At 47.0% G+C, this 13689-nt stretch overlaps 1 protein-coding gene across 1 annotated transcript in view; it reads left to right on the top strand.

Moving 5' to 3' along the window:
- Positions 1-1633: 1633 nt before the first annotated feature.
- Rab1a (RAB1A, member RAS oncogene family) overlaps positions 1634-13689 on the top strand; it is a 32105-nt gene continuing 20049 nt past the window's right edge. Inside the window, exon 1 of the mRNA XM_006974818.4 lies at positions 1634-2096. Within this exon, the coding sequence (XP_006974880.1) occupies positions 2074-2096 (23 nt within the window). The 5' untranslated portion in view covers positions 1634-2073. The remainder of the gene's footprint in view (positions 2097-13689) is intronic.

Raw genomic sequence — 13689 nt, forward strand, 5'->3', positions numbered from 1 at the left:
ACAGGCTGGCTTCAAACTCACTTGTCTGCCTCCCAAATCCTGGAATTAAAGGCATGATCCGCTACACTGGGATTAAATGGCAAATCCTAAAACACACACACACACACACACACACACACACACACACACACAAACAAAACAAAAAACTTTGCTTGAAAAATTGAGTTTGGTGACACTTCTGAGTTTTTATTTTGTCAAATGACAATGAGCAGGGAGTACTGTAGGATTCAGAGTCCAGGGCTATCTATACACACTTGTGTTTTATTTATTCATCTCGGGGCATTTTGGGATGGTAACCAAGTTCATTTCAGCAGTTAACTGTAAAAGAACCCTTATGGGATGGTCGTGCTGGCATACAACTTTCTTCCTATCACTCAGGAGGCAGAGCAGGAAGGATTACTGAGTTCAAGACCAGCCTGGTCTACAGAGTGAATTCCAGGACAGCCAGGGCTACACAGTGAGACCCTGTCTCAAAAACCCAAACAACAACAACAACAACAACAACAAACTCCCAAACCCCAAAACCTATATATAGTCTGATGAGGTTGTCAATTAAGGCACATGAAGAAACTCAAGGTGGGAGTGTAAAGATGTTCTGAGTATCTGGTTCGAAATGAGGACAGTCTCTTTTGAATAGTTTGGTGTCACGGAAATTTAAAGTGATTCTGCAGTCAGCCTCAGGAGATAATATTCTTGCTTAGAACAAGTTGGAGGATAAACTTTGGACAGTGTATTATACTATGCCCTTTGTAATAAATAACCAAAGATAATGTGTTAAAGTTTAGTCAAGATTTAAATTCCTGAGCTGATTAAAGTTAAGACCATAAGGTCTAAAAAATGTATTAATATTAGTTCTGAAGTCCACGGTGAAGAATTGCGTGGCTTAAAAAAAAAATCACTTTATAACTGCCCAATTTTGAAGACTGATACAGAATTAAGTTCTAACTAATAAAACGAACAAACAACAGCAAAACAAAACAAACCCCTCAACAATTCAACTTTAAGTCTAGGCCTCAAGTAGGCAGACTGGTTTAGGCTGACTCTAGCCTGTCTCAACCACACAATGCGGGGCCTCTGAAGGTTGGGAGGTCACCATGGAGGTGCAGTTTCAGAAAGATAAATCTGGCTGTGTGTGCAGTGGACGGGGGCAGAAAAGACACTGAAGCAGGGTCCATCTGCAGCTACTACAACGTCAAGTTGCTGGAGTAAAATGGTTAAAAACAAAAACCAAATTCAGCAAAGAACAGGAGGGGTCGGGCTAATGGGAAAGCGCCGGGTCTACAGAGGCGGCTTGACTTTCCCTCCGTCCTTCCAGCCGTCCGGAGGATGGGGGGGGTGGCCCCCGGGGGTCGTGCCAGCGCAGGGGCCGCCCGGTGGTCCTCACACTTCCCTTCCAGTCCCAATGTCCCCTCCCTGCTCCCCGCTCTGTCCTGGCGTCCCCCGGAGCCCCCACCCCCTCCTCGGCTGCGGCGGCACCGCCCTCCGCCGGGTTCCTTCCCCTCCCCTTCCCGTGGGGCGCCGACTCGCCCAGCTGCCACGTCTCACTGATGACATCAACACAGTCGGCTCGGCCTTAGCCAATCCGCTAGGGGGAGTCCGAGCGAAGTCCTAGCCAGCTCGCCAGCGGGGAGGGGAGCAGGAAGGGCGGGGTGTGGGGGTGAGGGAATCGGGACGGGGCGGGCGACAGGCTCGCGGGCGCGCATGCGTGCCGGGCGCGGGGCCTCGTGGGAAGCCGAGTGCGAGCTGCCCGCGGCCCCGTCAGGTTTGCCCAGCGCGCGGCGCGCCCACGACTCTGTTTCCCGGCATGCCGCGCGACGCGGCCGCCCTCTGGGCCGCGCCAGGCCCCTTGGCCTAGGCTTCCCCAGTTCCTGGTTCGCCGGCGGCCATTTTGGGTGGAAGCGATTCCCTGAGTGGCGGCGGCTGCTGATTGTGTGCTAAGGGTCGGAGTGGGGTCGACGTTTGCTCTACCGGAACCACTTAGCTCATTCCTTCCCTTCCATTACCCGTGGCGCGGAGAGTCGGGGCGGCGGCTGCGTCAGCAAGGGCGGTGGCGGCGGCGGCAGCTGCAGTGACATGTCCAGCATGAATCCCGAATAGTGAGTGCAGGCGAGCCGGGGCTGGCCGGGCTGAGGGCGTCCGGCCGGGACGCGGGGTGAAGGCCGCCGGGAGGCTCGCTGCGCGCCAGTGGGAAGGAAGGTCGGCCGGGGCGAGCGAGGCGGAGCGGCCCGAGGGCCCCATTGTCTGACGGCCCAGGGCCGCCGCGGCGGGGAGGGGTCGGGCCTCCGGGGCCGGGGCCGGGGCGGCGGAGCCGGCGGGGAGCTGTGTGCCGCGGCCGGGCGTTGGGGCCTCGGCCTCCGGCCAGGAGGGGCGTCTCTGGGAGGCGGTGGCGGCCGGAGGAGGACTTGTTTTGAAGGGAGGTGGTAGGTGGCAGAGCTCTGTTGGAGGGCACTGGCCGACCCCGCGCCGGCTCTGCGGAGCTGTCAGCCTCGGCAGCCGGGACTCCGGCTTTGCTTGTGAATCCTGAGCCTGCTAGGGCCCGCTCTCCCCCCGTCAGGTTTCGGGTAATATGGATGCTTCTCGGGACTGCGTGGGCTTGAGGGGAATGGGGAGATGGGGAGAAGCTGTTGACAAGGTCTAGTTTCCTTTTCGGCTTCTCCACTGGAAGAGTTCTTTCAGAACTGCGAGCCATGGCCCTTCTAAAAATCCTAGGCATTTGTGGATTTTTTGTTTTAGAGGACACCTAAGTCTCCAAGTCACCTTTTGTCTTCAGTAGGTCAACAATAACAACAATTACAAAACTGAACTAAAATTTAAAAAAAAAAATGTCTTCCTGTACCACCAGATTAAAGCCGAGTTTGCTGGAAAAGAAACGGATGGGACCTTCGGTGGAGCTGTAGGTTTTAGATTACCGAGTTGAAAGCCTGTAGACAGGGAATGAGGTTCCATGACGTGTCATGAAAAGTTAATGCATTCCTTTTTCTTGCTTACTCAAGAAGTCACTAGCAAATGTGACACACCTGGCGCCTTGCATGGGAACTGGCGATCTCTTTCCTCCGGTAGACTGTCGGGCTCTCTGGAACGGCGCCCCAAATCCTCCTATGGTTTCCACATATGAAAGTCAGTAACTTGAAGAGATGTCATTCTTATTCCTCTTTGGTGTCAGAAATCTTTAAGGGAGAAGGAGATATATATACATATGTGTATATATATATACACACACACGTGTATATATATATATATTTTTTTGATAAGAGAAATCAGTATTGCCTTAAGCAGGATTTATTTGTTGCTTTAGTCAGTTCCCGCTGAGTGTTTCCCCGTGAAAGGCGCCATCAGCTTAGCTGACTTGTCATGTGTCTGTCACATGGCTCTTGCAAAATGCATTCTAAGTTCAAGTTTTGAAAGACTGTGGTTTAATGCTGAGATGTTCTTTTTCCTCTGTGCTAAGCAGAAGTCATCATATCTTGGTAGAATTCTACCCTTCAGTTGTATTGTGTGTGTAATGCACGTGACTGCAGGAGCACAGATGCCACAGTGCTTGTGTGAACGGTCAGGGGACAACTTTTGGGAGTCGGTTCGACCTTCCGTTGTGGCTTCTGGAGACTGAACTCGGACAAGCACCCTACCCCTAGGGCCGTCACACCGGCCCAGGCCTCTGTGCTTCTTGAAGAGGTCAGGAACGGTTCGTGTAGGGATGGACCTGCTGTGTTGGCAGCCCCTCCACTCCCCTGCTCTGCAGGACGGACGAAATTGGTGTAGTTGAGCCAAGTTGAATTGGGGTTCTTTAGTTAGTTTTCCTGGTAACAGTAAAGAACATGAATTTGCTAGATTACGGAGGTTTGTAAACCTGTACTATTTGAGGAGTTTCCTATATTACATACATGCTTAAGTATTATTATTTTGTGTGTGTGTGTGTGTGTGTGTGTGTGTTTAGAGCAGTGGTTCTAAACCTTCCTAATGCTGCGACCCTTTAATATAATTCCTCATGTTTTGGTGACCCCTAGCCATAAAATTATTTTTGTTGCCTTTTCATAACTGTACTACTGTTGAGAGTGGTAGGGTCACAACCCACAAATTGAGAACCACTGGGTTAGAACCATCCCTGGAGCCAGAGTTACAAGCAGTTGTGAGCTGCTGATGTGGGTGCTGGGAATTGAACTCCCCGAGTTTTCTGCAAGAACAATACATGATCTTAGCAAACACTTCTCAATCTCTCCAGCCTTGTTACTTATATTTTTTTAATACTGTAAGAAGATTTTTGAAGATTAACTAGATGACAAAAATTTGATGTTACTCAGACTTTTAATTTGTTCTTCTTTTTGTAAAGTAGTATACAAATCATTTTTATTACCTATTAAGGTAGTAGTGTGGCTCATGAGTATGTAAATACTTGGACAGCTAACCAGAGCATGTTGTAGCAGTTGTGCCGGGACTTAGGAGTGTGAGCCTTAACCTCAAGGGGCCTGTAACATAACACACAAAGTAGATTTTGTTCATGTTAGATGCTAGTCGATAGAGCTGCATGGATCAGAGCAGTAGGATTTCAGGGGGGAGTCACTTGTCACTCTAACAGGCTGCTTTGGAAGACTGTTAGAGAAGAGACATGTAGGAAAATGACCAGTGCACCAGTGAGGATGATGAGTTCCATCTCTGGACCTACATGTTCTCTGGTCTCCACATGTGCCCCGCAGTAATCTAAATAAATATTATAAAGAAGAGAGAATTATTGGCACAGGCGTGAGCCGGAGAGACTTTTCTCCTTCAAGAGGGAGAAGGAAGAGGAACGGCTGGTAAATAAATGGCAAGGCAATAAGTTGTTTTAATCTGTCCCTTAGTTTAAGACACACTTGGATTGTGGTGTGGCCCTGGCTGTCCTGAGACACACTGTAGATGAGGCTGGCCTTGGGTCTGCTCCAGTCTTCCTGCCTCTGCCTCCCAGGTGCTGAGTTACAGATTGGAGTCACCATGCTCTGCATGGACAGTCATTTCTTCAGTCTTTGAGGTCTCAAGTCGGCTAATATCTGGCCTGTATTTGCTTTCTAGATTGTATAATAAAATAGTCCAGATGTTTGGGGGAAGGATGAGAGGTAATGATAGATATTTTATTAGTGAATATCACAAGTGCACCCAATATACCAATACTGATTAAGTTATAATCTGTCTCTCTGTGCTGTGTGTGTGTGTGTGTGTGTGTGTGTGTGTGTGTGTGTGTGTGTGTGTTTATGATCTGACTAAAATCAATTTATTAGGCTGGTTTGGAGAAAGGAAAGCCTGTTATCTTAAAGATAGGAATTAAGGGTAATGATTGAGTCACTTGGATTTCAGCTACAAACAAAACCACCACAAGTGTGATCCTGACGTGGAACAGTAGATGGAAATGATCAGAGTGTCTTTTTTTCTGGAGATCTGAGGAAAGGTTTGACGTTGTTACGCTTACTTTGTGTATGGAGAGGGACACAGGGATGTTACAGGGCACGTGTGGAGGTCAGAGCAACTTGCAGGAATCAGTTCTCTCCTACCATGTAGGTCCTGCAGATCGAACTGTCTTTAGTTTTGGCTTTAAGCACCGAGCTGTGGCCAGGATTTGATTTTCAGAGCTGGTCGTGAAGCAGGCAGTGATTATTTCAGCACACTGATTGGAAATACTAAACAGTGCCAGGAGTGGAGGGTCTGTGCTCTGAGCACTTGAGGCAGAGGCAGGGGGGCGTCACTGAAGGTTCTAGGCCTCCCTGGCCTACACTAATGAATTCTAGACGATCTAGGGCTACACAGTCTATGAGCTTCGTTTTTATTTTGAGACAGAGTCTCAAGCTCATCCTATAACTGAGGATGACCTTCAGCTTCTAATCCTTCTATCACTGCCTGCTGAGTGCAAAGGCATAAGGTGCTGGGAATCGAACCCATGGCATGCTACCTAGCCGGGTTCTGTTACTAGCCTTGAACTAATGCGTGCATGAAGGCATATATGTGTGAGTGTTGGGCTGTGTGCACATGTGTGTGCATGCATTTGGTCCCTAAGGTCAACCTTGGGTTTCATTCCTTGGGAGCTGTCCACTTTGTTTGTTTGTTTGTTTGTTTATTTGTTTGTTTGTTTGTTTGTAGCCTGGTTTAAAGTGTGTTTGCCTGCATTGTGTCTGTACCATGTGCATGGTGCGTGCAGTGACCTCACACGTCAGAAGGGGCCGTCTGCGTTACAGATGGTTGTGGGCTGTCAGTGCTCTTAACCGCTGAGCCACCTCTCCAGTCCCTATTTAGTTTTTCTTTTGGAGACAAGGTTTCTTACTGGGACCTGGGGTTCGCAGAAATTGGCTAGGTTGGCTAGCCAGCCAGCCCACCCCAGGGATCTTCCTAACTGGCCTTCCCTGGTGCTGAGATTACAAGTATGCTCAGTACACCAGATTTGGCTTTTTGGTGTTTTGGTGAGTTTTTGAGACCTAACTCTGGTCCCCATGCTTGTCAGAGAAGTACTTTACCAAGGAAGCATCTCCCAGCCACCAATTAATTAATTACATTTAGAGTGTGTGTGTGTGTGTGTGTGTGTGTGTGTGTGTGTGTGTGAGAGAGAGAGAGAGAGAGAGAGAGAGAGAGAGAGAGAGAGAGAGAGAGAGAGCGCGAGCGCATGTGTGTGGAGGACAGCCTGTGAGAGTCAGTTCTCTCCTACCGTGTGGGTGCCAGGGATTGAACTCAAGTCATCAGGCTTGTTTGATTATTCAAGTGACAAAATAGCAAAGCGTGGTGGCTCATGAATGTAACCCCAGCCATTGAGAGGTGGAGGTAGGAGGACTGCCTGAAGTTTGAGGCCAACCTGGGCTACATAAGGCTTTGTTTGAAAAAGCTAAACCAACCCCAACCTCACCGTAGGTGGGAATGATTGAATTCCTGATGTTGCAGTTTCCGGTTCCAAGATGTTGAGATTCCAAGTGAGCAGCACCTCTCCTGGCTTCTGCAGGGCAGGCCGTTCAGTGTGCTTCTCTCCCTCCCTTCTTCACTTTCAAACGAGTCTCCAGGCTCTTTGAACATGTCAGCAGTCCTCTGCTTTCCTCTAATGGTCAGGGCTGTTTCCAGTAAGTGCCCCCTTCCAATGTAATTGTTGGAAAATAAAAGCGAGGTCATCAGTTGTCTGTCCGACAGTATATTAATATCATTTTTTGGTTTCATGTAGTTTGTCATTAGAATTTTTGTTTTTATTGTTATGTGTGTTGCTGGAAATCAAATCCAGGGCTTGGCACATGCCAGGCAGAAGTCCTCTGTCACTCTATACTCCAACCATTCTAGAAAAATTGGAGGAAGAAAAGTAATTGATTCTCTTACTGTGTAGAATATTATTTTTTAGCATCTACAGAATCAACTCTGTAATTGTCAGGTGGAAGGTCGCTGTGTAAAATCTTCACAAAATGATCAGGCTTGCAAATCCCAAAGTGGAAGCAGGAGCATAGGAGTGCAAGGCCAGTCTTGGCTGCAGGACAGCCTGGTGGGTGACAGACTTGTTGCGGAGAAAGGGTAGAAGGGAGGGAGGGAGGGAGGGAGGGAGGGAGGGAGAGAGAGAGAGAGAGGGAGAGAGAGAGAGAGGGAGAGGGGACTTAGAACAGCAGCACAAAGCTGGTGCCGTTATGTGAGCTATGGTAGATTTGACTTAGCTTTTTATTACTCCCTGTCTGAATTTTCCTTTCGAGTTTTTGTAAGAGACACTGGCAAATTGCCCCCCCCCCCTTTGAAGGAGAAGGGAGTGGTCAGCCTATTTCTGTTTTTCTGTAGAAGTTGGGGCTGAAATTGTTGCTTTGATATCTAGAATATGACTGAAATTTTTAAAATTAGTATTTTATGTTTATGGGTGTTTTTCCTTCATGTATGTCTGTGTACCTAACGCATGCCTGGTGCCAGAGGAAGCCAGAAGAAGAGGGATTTCAATCCCCTGGAACTGGAGTTAACAGGAACTGAACCTGGATCCTCTGGAACATTGCGCAGCCAGTGCTGTTAACTGCTGGCTAGCTCTCCAGCCCCCTAGAATAGAATTGAAGGAAGGAAATGGAACTCTTATTTTTCGTTGCAATCAGCCCAGATTCTGTTCGTTTGGAAGTGGGGGAGTAGGTAGCAAGCAAACCAGTAGTGGCAGCAAAGTAAACCGAGGCCCCAGGAGCCAGAGAACTTGTTTATGTGTTGGGTTGTTTGCTGACTTAAACTTGTCGGAGATGCAGCGTGGAAGGAGGCAAGGAAACTTTTTTGTGGTGGTTTTAATTTGTTATTGTGTATGTGAACATTTCTTCCATTTTTATGTGGATTCTGGGCTTTTTAAAAAAACTCACATTTTCAAGTGCTTTCTCCTGTTGAGCCTTCTTGTTGCTTCAAATTTGTGAGTTTTTTTTTTTTTTTTTTTAATGAAACTGGGTGAAGTCCATAATTGAAGCTTTCCAAGAACAGTGATAGATGTAACTTCTGATTGAGTTTCTTCTGTATAGCAGTAGTTCTTAAGTAGAATTATTCCCTGTCCTGTCTACTCTGAATATAATTATATTCCATTTTCTTGACTTAGGACAACTTTATCTTGTTTTTGATACATACTCTCACTGTGCAGTCCTTTTAAAACACTAGTGTGTGTGTGTGTGTGTGTGTGTGTGTGTGTGTGTGTGTGCATCCGTCCGTCCTCCAACCAACTGCATGTGTGGAGTGCTTATCAAGGCCTTTAGAGGGCATTGGATCCCTGGAGCTGGAGTTACAGGGATTCGGAAGGGAACTAAATTGCTGACCTCTGGAAGGGCAGTTAGCCCTTAGCTGCTAAGCTGTCTTTCCTTGGCCCTTACCTCACCCAGGTAAACAGCTGAACTGCCTCCACAGCCCTGACTTAGTTTTTACAGAAAGTGTAATTGATGTTGACAATTAACTGGAGAGAACTCTTGGACATTGAGGAACATACTTAAGGACTTTGGTGCTGATCTTGGGACCAATAATGGATAATTGGCCAGGAGGTGGTGGCACACGCCTTTAATCCCAGCACTCAGGAGGCAGAGGCAGGCAGATCTCCGTGAGTTCGAGGCCAGCCTAGGCTACAGAGTGAGTTCTAGGACAGGCACCAAAGCTACACAGAGAAACCCTGTCTGGAAAAACAACAACAACAATAATAATAATGGATAATTGAAATTTGTACCACCTGCCCTAAAGTCTATGTCTAGACATGTCTCCCTAGTGCTGGGATTAGAGGCATGCACCACCACTGACCGGCCCTAGTTTCATCTTTGTTTGGGTGCAGGGAAGAGTTAAGTGACTTGCACAAGTGTGTTTGGAGTAAGCAGCATCATTGGAATTGTAACTAAAGGGCTTCTAATTTGTATTCACTTATTTAAATTATTTAATTTCGCTTTTATTTATTGTGTGTGCCCATGTGTAAGTGTGTATGGGTGTACACCTATATACCAGCATGCACATGTGGAGCTCTGGACAGCTCACAGGGGTCAGTGTTCTTCTTCACCTTGTTTGTGGGGATTGAGCTCAGGTTGTCAGGCTTGGCAGCAGGAGCCTTTACCCGCTGAACCATCTTGCTGGCTATCTCTTTAAAAAAAAATTGTGTGTGTGTGTGTGTGTGTGTGTGTACGTTCATGCAGGCACATGTATGGAGATCAGAGGACAACTTTGTGGAGTTGGTTTTCTCCTTCCACTTTTCCAGGCTCCAGGGATCAAACTCAGGTCCTCAGGCTTATGAAGCAAGTGCTTTACCTGCTAAGCCATATGGCTGGGCCAGGACTTGTATTTTGACTTCCCAGGTATGTTACCACTTTCTATATGTGGTTACAGATTTCTGTGCCACCAGGGATTGAATTTATGGCTTCCAAATGCATCCCTTCAACCCTAAAATTTTTAAGTTTAAGCCAGATAACATTTGGATGGAGAGCTACCTTAAACATTCATGGAGTGATTTTTGTTACACACACACACACACACACACACACACACACACACACACACACTCACACACACTTTTTGCACTGGGGATTTGACTAGCCCATTCTCCATGCTAGGCATATACTCTGCCACTGAGCTTTAGCTCTAGTTCTTTTACTTTTTATTTTGACACAGGATTAAAAGGGGAGTTCAGGCTGGCCTGCATCTGGGTAGGCCTTGAACTTGTGATCCTCCTGTTTCAGCTTTCTAAGTTAACACGTTCCTGTACTCTTAGAGAAGGCAGAGGAAGTTTGGGAGTTGAGGCTAGTGTCAGCTACATAATAAGTTCTGAACAAGAAAGGTTTGTGAAATTTACACGGTAGCCCATGCCTGTAATTCTAGCTATTCAGAAGGCGGAGGCAGGAGAATCGTAAGTTCCAGTTCTAAGTCTTAAAATTGAGAGGACCCCCCCCACCCCCCATGACACCAACAGCCTCAGCAACAGAATAGGAACTATAGGTCTTAGTGGCCTTTGCCTTCTATTTAAAGTACTTTATTGGGTTGGTCTTTTTAAGTTTCCCAAATGTTACAATTAAGCACATCTATTCTGTTTCTTTCTTGCTTATTCTTGGATATTTATTGTTGGGGCTTTAGAAGTTGTGAACATCTTGCTGACAATGAGAAGCCAGAGAAGAAAGCTGTTACACTCAGAGCAGCCGTGCTCACTTGCACAAGACCTTGACAAGATGAAACCATGGATGTCGTGGATTAGGGAAGGGCTGCTCTCCAGCATAGCCTTCCCTGAGCGTCTACAGGCAGCTAATGGTTGCTGGGGGAGGGAGATACATTTTCTCAGTGCTGTAGCCACAAGTGTGGTGCCCAGGCTCCTGTGAAGAACCCTAAAGAAATTCCTTGCCACCTCCCACCCCGCCCTCCATGAATGTAGAAGACGAGTTTCGTGAAAAGGAAAGGGACGAGGGAGGGCAGTGTGAGTGTGATCACAGTACACACATGGAGGAATGCTGTGCTAAAGTCCAGGATGTGTAATTAACTTGTGCTAACAATAGTTTTGAAAGAGCCTGTCTCAGTTTCCCAGACCTAGTGTCAAATTTGTATCCATAGAGTTTCTTGTAAAGAAAAGAATGATTTGGTTAGACTGGCTGCCGAGACCCTCCTTTCTGTCTCCCTGTGCTATCTTGTGCTGTGCCCAGCTGTTTTTGTTTTTTGTTTTTGCAAGATAGGGTTTCTCTGTGTAGCCCTGGCTGTCCTGGAACTCACTCTGTAAACCAGGCTGGCCTTGAACTCAGATATCTTTCTGCCTCCTGAGTGCTGGGACTAAAGGTTTGCATCACCACTGTCTGGCTAGTTTTTTTTTTTTTTTGGAGACAGGGTTTCTCTGTGTAGTTTTGGTGCCTGTCCTGGATCTCGCTCTGTAGAGCAGGCTGGCCTCGAACTCACAGAGATCTGCTTGGCCCTGCCTCCCGAGTGCTGGGATTAAAGGCGTCCTCCACCACCACCACCACCACCACCACCACCACCACCACCACCACCACCACCACCACCACCACCACCACCACCACCACCACCACCACCACCACCACCCAGCTTGTTTTTTAAAACTGAAAAATAATTTTCTTTTTCATAAAATATATTCTGATCATTCATTTCCCTTTCTCCCAACTCTTCTCAGATCTTTCCTCCCTCCCCACCACCAAGGAACCCTCTCTTTCTGCCCAACCCAAACCAAGACATATAAACAAAAGACCAATAAGACAGAAAATACCCAAACAGAGCACTTTGAGACAAAAAATCCACAAAAATACCATTGGGTTGGTTTTGTATTTGTGCCCAGCTTTTTATGTGAGTGCTGGGAATCTGAACTCAGCTTCCCATGTCTGCACAGCAAGCGCCTTACTGACTGACTGAGCCATCTCCCCAGCCCCTTAGGGTTTGTCAGGACAATCTTAAGTCACGTTTTCTGGCAGTGCTCAGATTGACTCCAGCGTGCTAGGCAAACAGTGTACTGATGAGCAGTAGCCCCATCCTGAGTGTTTCTTTTCTGGCGCTCAGCAGCTAAGAGTGCTTACTGCTCTTGCAGAGGACTTACTCGGTTTGCAGCACCCACATGGCAGCACATACTGCCTGGAACTGCAGCTCCCCTCAGATAACCTTCAATGCTTGGTTCTGCTGCCTTAGCTTCCTGGGTGCTGGATTGTAGCTGTGTGCCCCTAACTTAGGTATAGTTACTGTACCTAACTTGGATTTAGTTCTCTTGACATTTTAAAAAACATTTTATTTTATGTGTGTGGGTGTTTTGCTAGCGTGTATGTGTGTGCACCACGTGCTTGCCTGGGGCTTGTACAGGCCAGAAGAGGGCATCAGATCTCTTGGAACTGGAATTACAGATGGTGTGAACTGCCATGTAGATGCTTGAAATTGAACGCTGGTCCTTTGGAAGAGCTACTAATGCTTTTTAACTGCTGAGCCATCTCTCCTGAAATGATGTTTTATTTATTTATTTATTTTTTATTTTTAAGTATAGCTCTGGCGCACACCTTTAATCCAAGTGTTCGGGAGGCTGAGGCAGGTGGATCTCTGTGAGTTTGAGGCTAGACAGAGCAAGTTCCAGGACAGGCTCAAAGCTACACAGAGAAATCCTGTCTGGAAAAAAATAAAACAAAGTATACCTCTGGCTGTCCTGGAAGCCTCCCCCCCCCCCCCAAGGAGCTCTGTCATTTTATTTTACTGGTTTCTTCCTCAGTTTTTCTTTAAATTTTTTTGGTCCAGTTTTTTTGTTTTGTTTTGTTTTTTGGGACAGATTTCTCTGTGTGGCCTTGGCTGTTCTGGAACTTGCTCTGTAGACCAGGCTAGCCTCAAACTCACAGAGATCTGCCTGGCTCTGCCTCCCGAGTGTTTAGACAGACAACAACAACAGATCAGCCCCGTCTTTATTCTCCTTGATTAAGGTTTCCACTAATGTCCTTGTTCTGGTCTAGGATCCAGAGCAGATGCCGTGCTATGTTTATAGCATTTCAGTTCCCTTCGTTTCTCTGAGGTCGTGGCACTTGTTTTGGCTTTTGTGGTTTTTTTTTTTTTTTTTTTTTTTTGGTTTTTCGAGACAGGGTTTCTCTGTGTAGCTTTGCGCCTTTCCTGGGACTCATTTGGTAGCCCAGGCTGGCCTCGAACTCACAGAGATCCACCTGGCTCTGCCTCCTGAGTGCTGGGATTAAAGGTGTGCGCCACCACCGCCTGGCGGCTTTTGTGTTTTTGAGACAGGATCTTGCTTGTGTAGTCATTGTTGGCCTGGAGTTTGCTATGTGGACCAGACCGGAAACTTGTAGGAGAGCATTCTGTTGCTGACTCCAGAGTACTAGGATTATAGGTATGTGTCACTAGGCTTGGCTTAATGATCTTGGCAACTAGATTTTTTTTTTTTTTTGAGACAGGTTCCTCTTTTTAAATTTATTTACCTATTTATTTTTCATGTGTATGGGTGTTTTGCCTTCGTGTGTGTCTGTATGTGTGGCTGGTGCCCACAGAGGCCAGAAGAATTGGATTCCCTGGAAGTAGTTACAGATGGTTGTAAGCTACCATGTGGGTACTGGGAATTGAACCTAGGTCTTCTGGAGGAGCAGCTGGTGTTCTTAATCACTAAGCCATCGCTCTATTAGTTTATCTACGTATATGTATATCTCTGTGTGGACATTTGTATGTGAATGCTAGTGCCCATGGAGGACTGAGGCCTGGGATCCACATGGGTGCTGGGATCCAAACTCATCCTCTGAAAGAGCAGTGTATGCTGTTAATCCTTGAGCC

This window comes from Peromyscus maniculatus, chromosome 10 (assembly GCF_049852395.1).
Source record: "Peromyscus maniculatus bairdii isolate BWxNUB_F1_BW_parent chromosome 10, HU_Pman_BW_mat_3.1, whole genome shotgun sequence".
In the NCBI taxonomy this organism is placed as follows: Eukaryota; Metazoa; Chordata; class Mammalia; order Rodentia; family Cricetidae; genus Peromyscus; species Peromyscus maniculatus.